Raw genomic sequence first — 18,334 nt, 5'->3', positions numbered from 1 at the left:
AAAAATTAATTTGTAACAGTAATATCATTTTTGTTATAAATTAGTATATCATGGTTTATAGGTTCAAAGTATAGAGTTAGTCGTCTTCATAGTATTGTTAATATTAAATAGATGCAAGTTAATGAATACATATAATATTACTTAGATTTTGACCCGCGCTTTGGAAGCGCGGAATATTTTACGATGAAAAATGTCACTAATAACTTAACAAATATTTTGGTAATTTTTAAAGAGTGTGTATTTAAAAATTTTTGCATTTAAATCAGTGTTTTAAATTCAACCCGATTGTGATTATACCGGTTAATCCGGAGATCTGACAATTCAATTTAGGTTCTAAAATATTCATATTAAAAAAATCAGTAAAACTCGAGACTAACCGATTGAACTGATGGATGACCGATATGTAATCTAATTGGACTTAAATTGTAAGATTAAAGAGAAAATGATAGATATAAAAATAAATAAGATTAATTATTGTATGTTTGGAAACATTAAAAATAGTAGTATAAAAATATTGTTTGGAAACATTGATAGTAGTATAAAGAATAAGTATATTGTTTGAAAACATGGATAGTAGTATAAAGAAAGAAACATTAGTGATTTAATGTAGGTTTAACTATAAAATATAAAGATGTATTTAATTAAAATCTTACAAAATAAATGTTAGGTCCACATAATGTTTCTGTTTTAATAAGATAGATATTATTAGTAATCTGTCATATAGTATTATATGTTAGTAGATGTATTATAATAATATATCTTATAGTATAATATGCTAGTGGATGTATCTAGCTTATAGTAAAATATATGCAATATAAGGAAACATGCGTAGTGATATAATATAAGGTAAGAAGTGAAAATTTATGGTAATGGTTGATATTAATTATTTATAAAAAGCATGTCTAATAATAAGTAGATTAATATAACATTAATTACATAAGGTCCACTTTAAAATCTACCTAGAATAAGTTGTAATGTTTCTGTTTTAATAAGATAGATTAACTCTATTAACGATCATACCTACTAATTATAACACAGACTTTATTAACGAAAGTTTAACACATACAAACTTTAAAATATTTTTGTAAATTTACTGTTCGAGTTTGAAGCTACCGGAGGAAACTGTTCGGAAGATTCTTGCCGGAGACGAGATCAGTTTTGATGATATGAGCTTAGAAGAGAGGAAATGGTTCCAAAGAGCGTTAGCTTCTGGTGGAGAGCTTAGCAAAATGATTGAGCCATGCGATTCTTGGTGGCTACGCTCTTCAGCTAAAAAGATTAACCTTAGGGCTCATGGTAAACAGTTGGTACAATGCGTTGAAAAGGAAGATGATAAAGGAGCGACCTTTGTGAGCGAAATGCCTCAAATTATTAATGACAAATTTGTGTCCATGGTAAGATAATATATACTCAGAATATTTAAAGCTACGCTCAAATTAGTTAATTTAAATGTTCTTATACGAAAGGAAGTCTACACAGACAAAAAATTAAACTATTATATGTGTAAAATCAATATGTCATATTTTGTGCTGATATATAGATAATATTTTCTATTTTTTTGTTTCTTTTGGGCAAAACAATTATTGATAATATAAATATTATAAAAAGAGAAAATCAACAGAAAATGAAAAATTAATAAAAACATGGCTGATGTAAGAAAATATAAATTCTCTACATTTTTGAAAATAAATATTTTAGAGAACCTTTATTAGAAGATGAATTTTTTTTTTGTTATTAATAGGAAATTCTCTACATTTTTGAAAATACTTAAAAATAATTTATATTAATTAAATTATTATTGATTTTAAATTATTATTGATTTTATATTGTTAAAAATAATTACTTATAAATCATTATTTATTATATTTATATTAGGTTTAAATATAATAATATAAAATTAAAGAATTTCAGCTTTACCTTTACGTTTAAATATATGAAGAAAACAATTTTTTTTAATATTAAATGATGATTTGCTTATGTTCTTATAAATTATACTTTGTAACTGGACTAAAACAAAACTAAGAAAATCAATTCGACTGAACTGGACAGACACAAACAAAACCAAATTAAAGTGAACCAAATACAAAACTAAACTGAACAGAAAATCAAACGAACTAAACCAAACACAAACTAAACTAATTTGACTTAATTTAGGTTAAGGTTCTCTAATATTCAAATAAACCAAATCGAATCAAACCTAAATAGAACCCATAGTTAAATTTAAATATCCCTTTTTATAAAACCGACTAACCGACGTAACATCATTTGTTAATACTATATGTTTTAGAAAATTTCGAGAAAATTTATCCTGCGGAAGGCGCATGTCTTATCCTAGTTGTATATTAATAGTCGGACTATTCATAAAACTAATATCTTCAGCTCATAATTTTAACTGTAAAACTAGATTTTGATCCGCGCTTTTGAAGCGCGGAATATTTTACGATGAAAAATTTCACTAATAATTTAACAAATATTTTGGTAATTTTTAAAGAGTGTGTATTTAAAATATTTTTGCATTTAAATCAGTATTTTTAAATTCAACCTGATTGTGATTATACCGGTTAGTCCGGAGATCTGAGAATTCAATTTATGTTTTTAAAATATTCATATTAAAAATCACTAAAACCCGAGACTAACCGATTGAACTGATGGATGACCGATATGTAATCTAATTGGATTTAAATTGTAATAGTTTCATAATTTGTAATCTTATAATCGAAATTTTAAAGTTCACTATTTTGCAATTTATGAAATTATAACGTTTCTACAAAATTTTAAAGAGAAAATGATAGATATAAAATAACTAAGTTTAATTATTGTATTATTTGGAAACATTGACAGTAGTATAAAAAATATATTGTTTGGAAACATTGATAGTAGTATAAAGAAATAAGTATATTGTTTGGAAACATTGATAGTAGTATAAAGAAATAAGTATATTGTTTGGAAACATGGATAGTAGTATAAAGAAAGAAACATTAGTGATTTAATGTATGTTTAACTATAAAGTATAAAGGTGTATTTAATTTAAAAACTTATAAAATAAATGTTAGGTCCAACAGAATGTTTCTGTTTTAATAAGATAGATATTAAATCGGTCTTATTATATACCGGTTTATTAGTTACACATTTTTTACATCTTCTTGATTAAAGTCATCATATGCAACTATCACACTTATTCTTCTGTTATCATTACAAGTCGTGGTAACACAACTCAATATCCCTCAATTCAAACGAGTGAAGTGTCCGATGATGAAAATATCATATGAGACGAGATATGATTTTTTTTTTTTTTGTCATCAACTTTTACAGACTCAAACAGACTCTGTAAACCAAAACGGTAGCTCTCCATCCATGTGCACAACAAAGGTCGTTTGTTTCCTAGCACTGCATGCTAAGCCATCGGCCTTCAAATTTTGTGTGCGGGGTACATGAATGATCTCCAAGCTGTGGAACGATTCTTTCAAGGTCTTGATATCTTCTAACATATTAGCAAACGCAGGCCAATCATCTGGTTCAGACACCATCTTCACCAGTTGCAGACAATCTGTTGCAAACGTGACCCGAAACTGACGCAGATTTCTCATGCATTCCATTGCCCAAATTAAAGCTTCTATCTCAGCGTGAAGAGGAGAAAAAGAAGCTATTATATTCCGTGCTCCCATTAGTCCTGTAAACCCTTCGAGTGTACTATACCATCCCTGCCCTGAAAAAACTTCCTTGTCCTTCCAAGATGCATCCACAAAACACCACCGGCCAGGAATCATCGGAAGATTATGTTGTTGTGGATTTGGTGTTGGCACTTGTACTACTTGGGCTTCCGCCCATAGTCGTGATTCTGTCACCGCTAATTGAAGGGTCTCCTGCGGATCTATGTCCAAGTTGCTAAAGACTTTATTATTTCTTCCTTTCTAGATATACCATAATATCTAAGCAAAGTGATGATCTTCCAATTCAGGTCGTATCCTCCAGGACCTGATATGATATTAGCTTGAATTCTAACTATTTAGCCTTGCTATATTACATCTGCAGTTTTTGTTGACTTGAAACTTTCATATGACTCCACTTACATTCCTGGTATGCTTAGAACACTTTTTACTCTACAAAATAGTGAACACATTTTTTCATGAGAAATGTTCACATTTTAGTCCAAGTATATGAAAAGAATCATATGTAAGATATTAAAAAAAAAAAATTTGAACATAATATCAATGGTGTAAGAGCTATTTATAAATGTATTATATGCTTTTGGTACATTTTTACAGCGACCATCTTTATAGTTGATCGCAAATATTGTTTATTATTCTTTTTAAAAATATTCAAACAACTGTTTATATTGTAAATTTTCAAGTATACGGTGGGATTTGAGAAAATATATGACTTAAGGTATCTTTTATTACAATCTTCATTTATTATTCAAAGATATTATTCTTACTTGATAAAATGGTATTAAATTTTCTATTTCCCTTGTATGCGTAATAGTTAATTGAAGTGTCACCAATTAAGTTCATCAAATTTAATGACACTTTTTAAAAATGGAAATACTAATATTTATATTTCTCCAAATATTGTAATACATTTAATATTATATATAATCCCAAATTTTAAATTTTATATCCGACTGTACACAAAATTTATATCCGACTGTACACAAAATTTAGGTTTATAATCTGAAATAAATTACGGGGTGTTATATATATATATATACTTGGTATGAAATAACCCGAATTCAGAAAACTGAACCGAATTTGATCCAAAAACAGTACTCAACCCAAAATTAATTAAATATCCGAACGTTTTAAATTTTGGTTTAGAGAACCAAAAATGAATCCTATCCGAACTAAAGTATTTCAGATTTATATAGCTAAATATATTAATTACTTTTAAATTTAATGTATATTAGAAACAAACAAAATATATAAGATACTTTTAAGTTGTAAAAAATATTTGAAAATATATAAATATTAAAAAGTAAATGTCTAAAATAGCTAAAATATCTATTGAATCTCTATTCAAATATTCATACCAAATCAATTTAACTTTAGGTATTATGACATATGTTATTCAAATTTATATGTAATATATTTGTTTTTATAGTTTTAAAAATTTAAAGTATATAATGAATTTAAAAAATTTTAAAATAATTGAAACGAGTTATATGAACCAGAATGGAACCCGCAAATATCTGAAATAAATCTGAATATAAAATTTTAAATACTGAATGAGACTGAAATTTTTAACCTTAAAAATCTGAAACATGAATAGATCCGAATGGAACCAGCAAGTATCTGAACCAAATCCAAACATAAATTTCTAAATATTGAATGAAGCTGAAATCCTTGACTCCAAAAACCTGAATTGATATCCGAACGCTCATCTATTTATATATGTAATAAATATTCTTATAAATTACTTCATTCCGTGCAAAGAGCGAATATTCACCTAGTAAATTATTAAACTCGGTGTTTATGATTATACTCATCGAGAAAGAATACTATTTTAGTGTGTAAAGTCTTTTAAATCTTTATCAAAAGAAAAAAAAGTCTTTTAAAATCATTTGCTTGACTATTTTTTATTTATTATAGATTTAGCGCAGATACATCATTCCATTCACGCATGATATACATAGCGATTGATCATTTTATCCAAATGCTGATCATATATCAATATATCATCCATGTATTTGCAGATGAACATGCCAATATGGTAACGAAAGGCCCTATCACATTCGCGGTTAAGCTCACTCAATTAAGCAAATATTGTCTGTAATTCTCTGAATAAAGATTTATTGACAAATGTTTTAATGTAATGTTATATTATTAATAGAACATGTGTAAAATGGGAACTAAAATTTTATAATAAAATAATATACATCTTTTGATAGATTGAAAAGGAGGTTCTATTATTTTCAAAATTAACATTACTGCATAAAATATAAACACTGGCGACATTTGAGCTGTTTTTTCCGAGCAACAATTGATATCTAATATCTTTAGTAGCACCAACTCTTTTTATTGTTATTTTCTTATGTTCGCATCAACAACGTGCCTATACTTCATCATGTGGTCACATGGATATATATTTATTAATTAGGATCCATTTGAATAATCGGAAAAACAAATGCGCCAATAGAGTTTACACTTCTCTTAAAAATAATTAAATTTTTTTTATAAATTAATGGATATTTTGTAAATTACACTTCTCTTAAAAATAATTTTTATATATTCATAAATTTTATACTTCTAAATTAAAAAAAAAAGAAAACAATGCACCAATAGAGTTAGAAAGACAATTTAACAAGAGTAGTTGAGAGTTATTAAAATTATATTAATATATCCATATATATAGATATATTAACTAGTTTATTATTTTAATAACTAATCAAGTGTCTAAATGCATGAAATTTGTGTGAAATAGTTATTTATTTATTTATCTGATCCTTGGTTATTTCTTTAATTATAGACATTTTATGGTCTCTCATACATTTTAGTGTTGGACAAAAAAAGAATCTAAAGAACCAAACTGAATCCGATTCCAAAAATATATTACCGAACTTGAATTGAAATTGATTAAATATTTAAGTTACTTCAAAATTTTGGTATCTGGAGAATCAAAACCGAACCCGATCTATATCGGTATTTTGGGTATCCGAATGTATCTGAAATAGATTCATATACCTAAATATATTAACTAATTTAGATTTAATATTAAAAAATGGTCCAAAATATATATAAGATATTTTTAAACTGTCCAAAATACTTGAAAATATATACAAAATTTTAAAAATAAATATATAAATAGCTAAATAATACTCAAAACACCAAAAATATTTGAAATGTTTATTGGTTATTTATCCAGATATTGAAGCTAAACTAATTTATATGTTAATTTTAGGTATTTAAGTATATTTTGTTCAAATTTATATGTAATATCTTTATTTGATATATTTTTGAGAAATTTAAAGTATATAATGAATTAAAAAAAATTTAGAAAAAGAGTGAAAAGAGAAAAAAAAACACAACTAATATCTATCAATATTTTCAACCGAAAGTTTTTTTTTGGTAAAATTTTCAACCGAAAGTTGTCTCCAAGCTTGTGTTAAACAAGGCCTGAGCCTCACTCATGCCAAATAAAACACTCGCAAAGGGTTTTAATATTGATATATCACCAGCATACCAAGCCAGTCTCCTTCTTAAGGATCATTTCCAACTGGTTTCACCCTATCTCGGGCTCATCAGGAGTACTGATATCCGAGCACTACATAGTCTTCCAAAAAAAGCCCAGAGCATTATGCTATGTAAAGTAATTTTAACAACATAAATGTAGTCATTCTACTAAGAGCTTACCACGCTTTCCTTTCCATGCAGATCCAATTTTAAAAATATATATATTTAATTCAAAAATACTACACATGATAAGAAAAGGTTTGATCCATACTTGTTTTACTAATCCAAATTCATCATTGATTTTTCCAAATTTTATCTTCAGTTTCATAATATCAAAAATTAATTCTCCGATATATTGTATTATTTTCTTTTCAATTTATTTATCATTCTAGATTTTTTCACAAAAATTTAAAATATTAAATTTTATCTTTTACTTCTAAATAATATATTATTATTTAATCATATTGATTAATGAGGTAAAAGAATATAGATAAGAAATTAACAACTAAATACAGTGAAAACATAAACGATACCTAAACTTAAAAAAATTACACTAAAAACGATAATTAATCTAAAAAGAAAAGAGTATATCTTTAAAAGGTTTTACATCAATCATATTTAATTTTATAGGTTTTTGAAAACAAGTGATCGAAAATATAAATGTATGTTAATGATATATATATATCCAAAATTAATTATTTTAACTTTTCTACATACACTATTATATATAAAGGAAAGTGTGTTGTTACAGATATAACAATAAGTATATGTACTTAAACTTTTCAACAAATATGCAATTCAACTTGTCATATGTTCTAGGTATGATTTTATGGATTAGGACCACATTTGTTTTTTTTATCAAAGAATTAGGACCACATTTGTTCGTTTCAAGGTATGTTTTTTTCCTGGCCATGACACGGTTATTAGCACCGAACACAGCACACACACAAAAGGGAAAACCAACACATTTATAATTAATAATTAGTCTATCCAAAATTATTCTAAAATTTAAAGAAGTTTTAATTTTTAACACTCTACATTATTTTTTCGCTCCATCATTCAACATATTTTCAAATTTTTATACTATAATATTTTTATTTAATAAAACTAATATCATATTTTATTAATTAATTATTTTTATATGTCCAGATTAAATCAATCTTGCTCTATTTGTAGAGAATATTAAATGATAAGTTTTTGTATGTAAAAAATTATTAATTTATAATGAGATTTGTTAGTTTTAAATAACTAGGAAGATATAAAAATATTTAAAAGATTGGAAAGTAATATGGGGTATCAGTGGCATTCACTTTTTTTTATTGAATAAGTTAATTTTTCAGTACTAAATACTCCACATTATGAAATTTTATTTCTCCGCATATATGCTATAGTAATTCAAATGTTAATTTTTTTTGGTTCGATACTCTATTGTAAATGGTCTTAGGGCCACTTTCACCACGCGTCACTGATCATAACGAAACTGCTGGACCGCTTGAATATTTTTCTGTTTCTCGACGCCTTCTTTTTGTTTTCGTCGTTTTTATAGTAAGTTGTTAAATGCAGTTTCTAGAAATTCAATATGTTATATCGTTTTCATATACGTAAACACGCATGTTACAAAATGACCAATAAAAGTTTGTCGACATATACGTTCTGAATATTGGACAAATGAATAAGATGCCCCATTTTTATTTTCATAACATTAAATGGCTTGAAGCCAAATATATAGGGTTCACTTATTAATTTATTTCTGGCACAAAAATAATGTATTATTATGAATCATGAGAAGTACATTTACGATCAGGATTGCTTGACATGGTAAGGGACCATGGTGTTTGTGTTTTCAATGATTCTTTTAATAAAATGCAAGTGATATTCAGACCTGGTCCTCACCCCATACCCAAGATACAATGGTATGGAGCCTACAATTTGTACAGTTTTGAATAGTTTATTTTATTATTGTTTTTGTTGTTAATTAGTTTAAAAATATAAAATAAACTCTAAAATCTATTGCAAACATATAAGAAATAAAATTTGAATATTCTTTTTATATAAAAATACAAAAATAACTTTTAGAACTGGTACACTTTTATTAGTTTGCATATTGTAATTTAATTTTTTCATTTTATTTTTTGAGATACAATTTTATTACCATTTAAGGCCTATATTTTTAATTTTCGTATTGGATCCGAAAATTCTCAGGACCGGACCGGCACTTGTGATATTGGAAAAACAAGAAAAAAAAACAAAAACAAATAAGAAAAGATTAGTGAGAATTGGACTGAGTCAAAGTTGTCTCTCTTAATTAAATTTTGCGAGGCTTGAATGCTTGATTACAACTTACAACAACCCATCGAGGGATTGATTCATTCATTGTAGTGAAGTGTCTGATAGTCTCTGATGCAATGCGAATATTAGTAAATTTTTGTAAAAATTCATTCTATATTTTAGCTAGTTTCTATCATTTTGATATACACAGCGTTTGTATTAAAATTCAAGAGTTGGACCACCGTTTTAGGCCCGTAATAGGGCTTCCGGAAAAGTGATGGGAAGGGATCGAAAGAAAACTTTCTTACTTGGTAAACAAGTGAGTAGTCACTTTCCGGTTACTTGCCGATACTCTACCTTGAAATTGTGTCCGGGAGAGTTTTCTCACCGAGACAATACCACTTTGTCATTTTCCTATTCTAACTATAAAAGTGTGAGACTGCTTATGCATAAAAAAATAAAAAGAAAGAACCAAGAATGAAATCTATTATCAGGAGCTTAATTAAGTCAACTATACCCCATAATATGATCTCCCAACTTGTCTTTATTAATCGTCACCAAAGTAAGTATACTAACTAATTGTATTTTATGTATATAGTGTTAATTAAATCTATCCTGAAATGGCTTTCATTACAGAAAATATTAAACAAGAAAGATATTAGTGGAATAATACAATATAGATTCGCTCACTAAAATGTCTGTACGAGTTTATTATGTAACAACGATGAAGATTAGAGAGTAAAGTTCAAAAAAAAAAAACAGGTCTTACAGGCTTTCCCTTCTTTGTATTAAACTTCAAGGGTTAGGCCATTGTTTTGGGCCTTCCTCTTTTTCGTTTCTTAATGAATTGTCAGTGACAAAAAAAAAGATATACGCAGTACTGTTTCTTTTCCCTCACATCATTTCCGTAGATGTTTGATGAAAAAATCCAATGATATTTGACCAAAGAAAAGAATCAAATGATATATGCTTAGATTATGATGAAAACATTCTTATAAAACCAAGACACCATACGGGAAAGAAGATTGTTGTAAACAGCCGTCGTTTAGGTTAGAAGAAGAGTAGAGAAGAAAACGTATTGAGGCAAATACCCGTTTTAGGGTTTCTTATTAATGATGTGATAATAATTTACAAACCCTTAGACCCATATTTATACAGCCTCAAAAAACCCGATTTCCTTTTCCCAATAGAAATAGTAACTTTCCTAAACCGAAAAAGCATACCGTACCGCGGGGCCGCAGGCCCCCGCACCCCCCAGATGTCAACCTTGATAACGAGTGTCGCCCGCACTCGGTCGGACTACGTCCGACCCACGAGTGCTGGGCATTTTACTGGTACAACAGAGATTTAAGACACACAGATGCAACAAAGATAGTTACTTACTGATTCAGACGGATAATCTGCGGGAGTATAGCCTAATCTGAAACAAACCACCGCGACTGCTTGGACACCACTGCAAGAACAAGAACTCTTTACATAGTTTCGTACAATAGATGCTGTAAAATCCGCAATGCAACAGTTAACACAACAAGGGTTCTGTTTATGGTATATATAAAAAACTTTAAGAGAATTGATTTGGTTATCTATGTCAGCAAAATACAATTATTTTTTTGGCATATATCCATTTAGAATCTAGAATTAAGCATAGTTGAACTGACATAGTGGAATGATGAGTGACCTATCGAGAAGTAATGTGTGTTAGATGTGAGTGAGATCAAAGCATGAAAAAATTCCATGTGGTGATTGTAGAGTCAGTAAGTAATGAATTCGGACCACAGAAAAATTAATGCACCGTCCATCAAACGGTATAAGACCACAAACCCAAAAAACGGGCGCAATACGGTGAAGTCACTAGGGTTCGAATCCCGGTCACTGAGAAATTAAAATTTCGTCATTACCGGAGATAATTGACCGACATGTAGGTTGTCAACACGTGGCTAATTTAGACCAATTTTAGTGGAGGCCAAAATATCCATGTATAATTCAATATATATATATATACATATATAATTTAATGTGAGACTTGGGCTCTATTTGATAACCATTTCGTAATCGCGGTCGCAAAAAATAGTTAACTTGCAGAAAAATAATTAAATTGCAGAATATTTTAAAATTCGCGGAATTATGGAATTACATGTTAAATTGATCAAAATATTTATATTGTATTCTTTTTTTTATAAGGAAAAACAAAAAGTAAAAATAACTAAAATTTATTAAAAATACTTTAGTTCTTATTATAAATATCTAACTTATCTTTCAATATGTTTTAATAATAGATTGACATTTTATAATATTACAAAAAAGTTTATAGCATAACTTTATTTTTATCATAACTTATCATTACAAAAATTATTGCTGTTTATTTTAAATTTTAAAATATTATTAGCATATAATTTAATATTATAAAAGTGTTAACCTTGTAAATTTTCTACAACAATCTATTAAAACTCACAATTTCACCTAATGAAATTTTTTTTTATATTTTTGTCAGTAAAAACGCAAATTTCTGTCGTTCCATAAGATTACCAATTAAAACCTTGGATTGCCTACTTATTCTAACAGTCTAGCCGAACATGATTCCCATAAAGTCGAAGCAATGACCTGCGAACAAGAGAGAGAAATAAGAAAATGTAAACTTTTTGCTTCAGTTTTCTCCTGCACTGCATCAAGTTATATCCGTGATCATGTGCTATTAGGACCTCATTTTAAGATGATTTGTTTGAGACAACGATACAGATTAAAAGCAACAATGCCAACGTGGATGATGAAATCATGCTCGATAAGGATGGTGTTGAGATTTTGGCATGACCTCACCTCTCAGCAAGCTCCTTCTCTGTTTTGTTCCTCTCCTCAACACTCTCTTTTTTTGTTTGTTCTTTATCTCACGCACTCTCACTTGTGTTTCATCTTAAACACAAGCATACTCTTTCTCTTTACTCTCTCGTATGTCTTTGTTCTTGCAGAGAAAAGAGAAAACACTTTTAGATGTCTACATTCTTAGCCTTTTCTCATTTTGTTTTCTTAACATACAAACTTGCATACTTATAAAAATCGTTTTCTCATTAACAATTACACACAGACTTAGACTTGTACACTTAACTACTACAACATTAGACCTTACTTCTAGCTAAGCAACTCTCAACAACTCTAACAATTAACTAGACTTTATCCAACACTTCACTTTTTGTTGTTTTAACCAAACTAATGTTTAGTTGCTTCTTGACTTAGTTTGTTGTAACGAAGTCAGATCTCAAATATTCTTTAGCCTTTTGAATTCTCCGCGTCAACTTCTTCTTTGTTCTTTTTTTATTGCGTGGCAAGTTCCCTTGCTTCCACTTCTTCTTCTCACTTGATCTCATTTTTTTAGGTTTAATCGAAGTTTCAAACTCCAACAGATGGCTTTGTGTCTGAAACTAATGCAACCAAAATTGTAAGATCCTTAAAATTAAGGCTCGGATGGGATACTTACTCTCTAAAAATGCCTACTGAATTTGTGTGTAGCGTTTGAAAAAACTATTAGGGTGGAGGAATTCTGTTTGATGCAATTCATGGTGAAGAAAGGCCGAGTTCTCACTCCGTATGCAGATTACAATCTTCCATGCATTATCCGAGCTACTGTAAGAGAGAAGAAGATTTAACATTCTTTATTCTAACAAATCTCTGTGACTATAACATAACCAAACTTGTCATCTCATCAATGTCTAGTTCCTGGAACTGGTGGTGAAAGAAAACTTTATAGTACAAGAACGAAAATCAGCTTGTAGGATCAGTTCCATACAGGTGATGAGGTTTTCTCATTTTCTCCTTCATCTTAGAATCTTAAATGATCAATACCTATGATATGAACCAAAAAGCTTACTTCCTTTTAGCTTAACCACTTGTTTACAGGTTATTTCTTAGTTATTTATCAATCACTAGAACTCTTCTTTAGTCCTTGATACAACTTAATCAAAACCCTAATGCAAAAAACAGTAATATATATAAACTAAATTATGAGAGACTAATTAATAAAATAAAACACCAAAACTAATTAATTAATACACCATCATCGTACTCTTAATATTTCTAACCATAATATCGTATCAACCTATTTCTAATCGTGTGAAAAAAATTCATGTATGGACTAACAAGAACTATGGGAGAACTTCAACTCAGCCTGGTACATAAACACAATCTCTACTACAACCATGGAATGCAGCAGTTCTGAAACATTGGAAAAAGCTTTAGAACACTTTGTGGTTTGTTTCATAACGCTTGTTATCGTTGCTTTTATGGTGTGAAAATTGATGGGCTTGTTATCGGTGAAGGAAAAGTAGAACTGGATAAAACGTCATTGGTTTTAAACTCTTAAACATAACCTTTAATAAAAAGGAACCTTCTTTTTGAAAAGTATTCAACTTTCACATGATTCACCAATCATCATTTTTACATGGGATGCGAACAAACGGCACGAAGTTGTATATGGCGAAGAACAGTGGTTAGTTATGTAACTCCATGAAAAAACGGTGTTGTTTTTCCTTGCAGATAGAAAGTGCGTGATGTTTTTCATCTATGCAAGTCTGGGTCAACGTAATAACAGTTGGTCGCCAGCCGCGACCAAGTCAAGTCAGCCGCTCCTTGTTCGACGGCTGAACAAACAAACTGAACTGCCGAATAAATTTACTCATCACGACGGCTACTAACTAAAGTGCGTAAGTTATTATTAAAACACACGTTTGAGCTGGTTAGTAGTGATCACCATTAGGCCTAATCACGATAGACTTTTTGAAGCGGCGATGGCTAAGAGCTTTCTAGAAGGATGCAAATATCAAAAATGATGAAAAAGCTTACCTATTTACTTGTAGCCATCACTCGTGGGTCCTACATTTTTGATATTTGCATCCTTCTAGAAAGCTCATGGCCACCGAATGATCCATCGTATTTGCTTCCTACATTCCAAGTTACTTTGATGAGGTTCATCGTGTTTTTTTTTTAAATTTTATCTTATAAGGAAAATCGATGATTGTTATCAAAACCTCTCTTTAAGTTTCTTTTCTCTGTTTTCTCTCTAAGCGTTTTAACCGGAGAATTCTGTCTCCGGCCGGTGGTTTCGGTTTTCCTAGCCGCCGCCGGTCCGGCCATCGTTTATATCTTCTCCTTTCTCTGCTTTTATTAGATATCGGCCATGCATCTGTTTATTCGGTGGTGGGCCGTTCTAGCTTTTCCGGGAAACGGTGGACCTTCCACCGGTTGTCGCCGGCTTTTGATTCTGGGGCTATGCCGTATCGTCGTCGGTATTGGTCGCCGGCTTTCAGTTCTCATGGATGCGATCGAGCTGAGGTTAAGAAGTTTCGATTCTGGTGGTAGGAGGCCGAATTCGGAGGAGATCGTGGTGTTACCCGATCGTGTACCTTTGAAGATCGGGCCTATGTGAATGACGCCGCAACCTATACCCCTAATACAGTTGTTGGGGGTGGTTGTGGCGGTCGTGTGTCTTTGTCCCAGTGTTTCCGGAGTTTGTGGTTCTGTTCGGTTCAGCGTCGACCCCAATTGAGACGGAGTTGGTGTTTCCAGTTACCGGTGAAGTGACGGTTTTTTGGGTCCCGGCGGCGAGCTCTGGTCGTTTCGAGACGACGAAGCTTCTGCGGTCGCCACGCGTATCTTCGGTGTTGCGGCGTCAACACGTGGAGATGAGGTGTCGTGTGTGATCGGTGATGCTTGGGTCTCGGGTTTTTCCCGTGTTGGGCTTGTAGCTCATTTGTTTGGTTGGGCTTTTCGGTTTGTATTTCTCTGGGCCGGTTTGGGCCTCTTTGTAAAATATCTCTTGGTAATAATAATATTTTAGATGAAAAAAAAAAAGGTACTTTTGAACAAAAAAAAAAATAGGTACTTATATGTATTTAAATAAATGACTATTCTAGTTAAATAATTTAAAATTTGTAAAAATAGTAAATATGATTTGACGTCTTAGATAAAACAATATTATCTATTTTTAGTTAAATATGTACATAATCCTTTGAATTATGTACACAATCATTTTTTTTCTCTTCCTCATGTTCTTCTCCTCTCTCTATTTTTTCCTTTCCCCTCCTTCTCATGATGTGCTATTATTGTGAATGTAAACAATTTTGAGTACAGTTTGTTTAATTAATACTTCTCATATTTCTTTTTGTATGATATTATAGGATAAACACAAAAACTAATTTTTTTTGTTAAAATCACTTGATTACAACAAAAGTAATTAAAATAACTAATTATTACTATTCTAAATAAATAAAACAAAATATTACACGTTACTTTTTAATATTTTAATTATTATTTCAATAATTTTATCTAAAAGTTTCAAAACATCATACAAATCGAAACAAAACATTTTCTAAAACATGTTATGAAAAGAAACCGAAAATATGATATAATATAATACGATATATTGAACTGATAAACGGTCATATGTCCGGACGGAGAAATTCATCTACTTTTATGCTAAATTGTTATATTTTTCATACAAATCATAATATAGATATAATCTTAAAAGAAATTTACTATGTACATTTCACACAAATTCACTTTAAAATAGCAAATCTTTTAGGCCATTTTTGTAATAAAATAAAAGAGGATATAGCATGGTAACAAATGTCACTGATAAATCATAAGGTGCAACTTATTATAATTTCAAAACTAAAATTAGAAATATTTAAGAGATTCAGACATTCAGTAATACTATGAATGAAATTTGCAAGTGCAAGGGTAAAGAATATGGTATTGACCAACTTTTAAATGATTCCTTTCATATAATATTAGCTGACCCCAAAAAAAAACAAGACTATGTCAACCTATTCAAAGTCATCGAACTATTATGACTTTCACTGCCACCTCAATGGAAAAGTCTCTAAGTCCACGTGGAGCTCAGCTAGTGACACATTTGCTGACGACATGGTCCCACCAGCCTCTTTGAGTCGTTCCTCCTCTCTTCTTCTCCAAGCCTTCAACTTTTCAAACAAAACCTCTCTATAAACTTCACATTCTTCTCCTCGTAACTAACTTCAATTTTTCTTTTTTAAAACAACAACTTCACTGTCTTTTTGTATTTGCATAAGCATGAAGATGTTCTTCGACGTGTCTTTTTGTATTTGCATAAGCATGAAGATGTTCTTCGACGGTGGTGGTCCTAATCGAAAGCAACCAGCTTTACCAGTTGCTGTCCTGTTTCTACTCCTAACCATGTCGGAGCTAGCTTCGGGTCAACCGAACCAATCCGACCCGAACAACCCTTACGACTACGGCGGCAGGCTAAGTCCAGTCATGGCCGTCGTCGTCGTGGTCGTGATCGCTCTTCTCTTCTTCATGGGCTTCTTCACCATCTACCTCCGTCACTGCACCAGCTCAGCCGACGGCGGCAGCGTCCACCCGCGCGTAGGAGGAGCGAGGAGAGTGACGAACGCGGCGGCGGCGCGTGGGCTGGACGCGTCGACGATCGAGACGTTCCCGACTTTCGCGTACTCGGAGGTGAAGACGCAGAAGATCGGGAAAGGCGCGCTGGAGTGCGCGATATGCCTCAACGAGTTCGAGGACGACGAAACGCTGCGTTTGCTGCCCAAGTGCGATCACGTGTTCCACCCTCACTGCATCGACGCGTGGCTTAAGAGTCACGTGACCTGTCCGGTTTGCCGGACCAATCTCGCTGAGCAGGAGCGGACGGTTGGGCCGGTCGAACCGGAAGCTGTAGTAACCGAGATCGATCTCGAGTCGCAGCGGCAAGCGGCGGTTCCTGAAGCGGCGGTGGGAGAAGATGGTGGGAGCGTTGTTGTTGCACGTGTCAAGCTCCCGAGGTCGCACACGACGGGGCATTCGGTGGTGTTACCTGGAGAATGTACCGAGCGGTTTACGTTGAGGCTACCGGAAGAGTTGAGGAAGAAGATAATGGCGAATTGGAAGATGAACCGGTCGAATAGTGTTTTGGTTCGATCGAGGAGTGGTAAACCGGTTGAACGGTCGAGGGCTCGATCGGACCGGTGGTTGTTCATCAAGACACCGTCGTTTTTGTGGCGGAGTAGGGATGATGGTTCGATTAGGCTCGGTGGTAACGGTAGCGTCAAAGCAAATGCAGTAATAAGTCCAACCGGTGATTCGGTACGAGCAGACCGGTGGAATTTTCTTAGAAACCCGTCTTTTCTGTGGAGGAATACTCCAGTCCCTTCGCCGAGAGTTGATAAGGACGGTGAAGGAACATCGTCTGTTCAAGGTCAACATACCGGTTCAGTTGGTTTATCTAGTGGTTCTGTTAGATTACCTGTTTAGTTGGCTTATCTCTATATCTATTGAAAAAAGTTTGTGCATTGTTCATACTTCATACAAAAGATTTTACGCAATTCTTTGATTTTCTTCTTTTCTTTTGTGTAAGATATTTAACGTCAATCCCATGGACAAGGAGATTGTTTTGTTTTATATTATGTTTTTCTTCAGAAAGAAAATCGATCATTAGAAGTCAAACAAAGAACAATGAGTAGAATATTGGGTGGGGATTGGCCTATCTATTCTTTAAGAAACAAACAAGAAAAGTCTTAGTCGTCGACCAAGGATACATAAAAGAGACGATATAGAATATACCTGTTGAACATAGACTTCCAAAGATATTTTAGTAGTTAGAAATGGTATAGTTTGGTTTGGTCGTGTCTCTTAGCAAAATGTAATGGATTTGATAGTCTATTGAAATTTCGTATGCTACGGAATATTGGTATGTGTTTGTGAATAGTTAAAATTATCAGTTTGTTAATCATAAATTTCATTTCTAAATAATTAAAAATCACAAGCATGATAATTATATTACTCAACGAATACGATAATTATTCATAATTTATAAATTTGTTAGCAACTACTATTGCTTAGAAGTTAAACTTGTTGGACTAAAGTGTTGTAGACGG

At 31.4% G+C, this 18,334-nt stretch overlaps 2 protein-coding genes and 1 long non-coding RNA gene across 4 annotated transcripts in view; all 3 read left to right on the top strand.

The window, feature by feature from the left end:
- LOC108835113 (sugar transporter ERD6-like 18) overlaps window positions 1–5,769 on the top strand; it is an 11,486-nt gene extending 5,717 nt beyond the window's left edge. Inside the window, 1 exon segment of the mRNA XM_056986999.1 lies at window positions 5,690–5,769. Coding sequence (XP_056842979.1) covers window positions 5,690–5,769 — 80 coding nt within the window.
- Window positions 5,770–11,936: 6,167 nt separating this feature from the next.
- LOC130496264 (uncharacterized) lies at window positions 11,937–14,104 on the top strand. Of its 2 annotated transcripts, none has more exons than XR_008935370.1 (4): window positions 11,937–12,864; window positions 12,955–13,051; window positions 13,140–13,214; window positions 13,959–14,104. It is a non-coding gene; the product is annotated as an uncharacterized LOC130496264 (long non-coding RNA). The 2 variants fall into 2 exon arrangements; XR_008935371.1 differs by having other exon boundaries at window positions 12,936–13,051.
- A 2,184-nt stretch (window positions 14,105–16,288) lies between these two features.
- On the top strand, window positions 16,289–17,783 carry LOC108811350 (E3 ubiquitin-protein ligase ATL31). The gene has a single exon (XM_018583394.2). It carries the CDS (start codon window positions 16,512–16,514, stop codon window positions 17,709–17,711), a length of 1,200 nt encoding a protein of 399 aa, XP_018438896.1. The 5' UTR covers window positions 16,289–16,511; the 3' UTR covers window positions 17,712–17,783.
- The last annotated feature ends 551 nt before the right edge of the window (window positions 17,784–18,334 follow it).

Source organism: Raphanus sativus, chromosome 6, assembly GCF_000801105.2.
Source record: "Raphanus sativus cultivar WK10039 chromosome 6, ASM80110v3, whole genome shotgun sequence".
Classification (NCBI taxonomy): Eukaryota; Viridiplantae; Streptophyta; class Magnoliopsida; order Brassicales; family Brassicaceae; genus Raphanus; species Raphanus sativus.
Note: the sequence above shows the minus strand (reverse complement) of the source record. Positions and strands in the feature narration are given on the sequence as shown.

Bases quoted from the DNA above. Each gene is read 5' to 3' on its own strand.
- LOC108811350 (XM_018583394.2), top strand. From the start codon at position 16,512: ATGAAGATGTTCTTCGACGTGTCTTTTTGTATTTGCATAAGCATGAAG.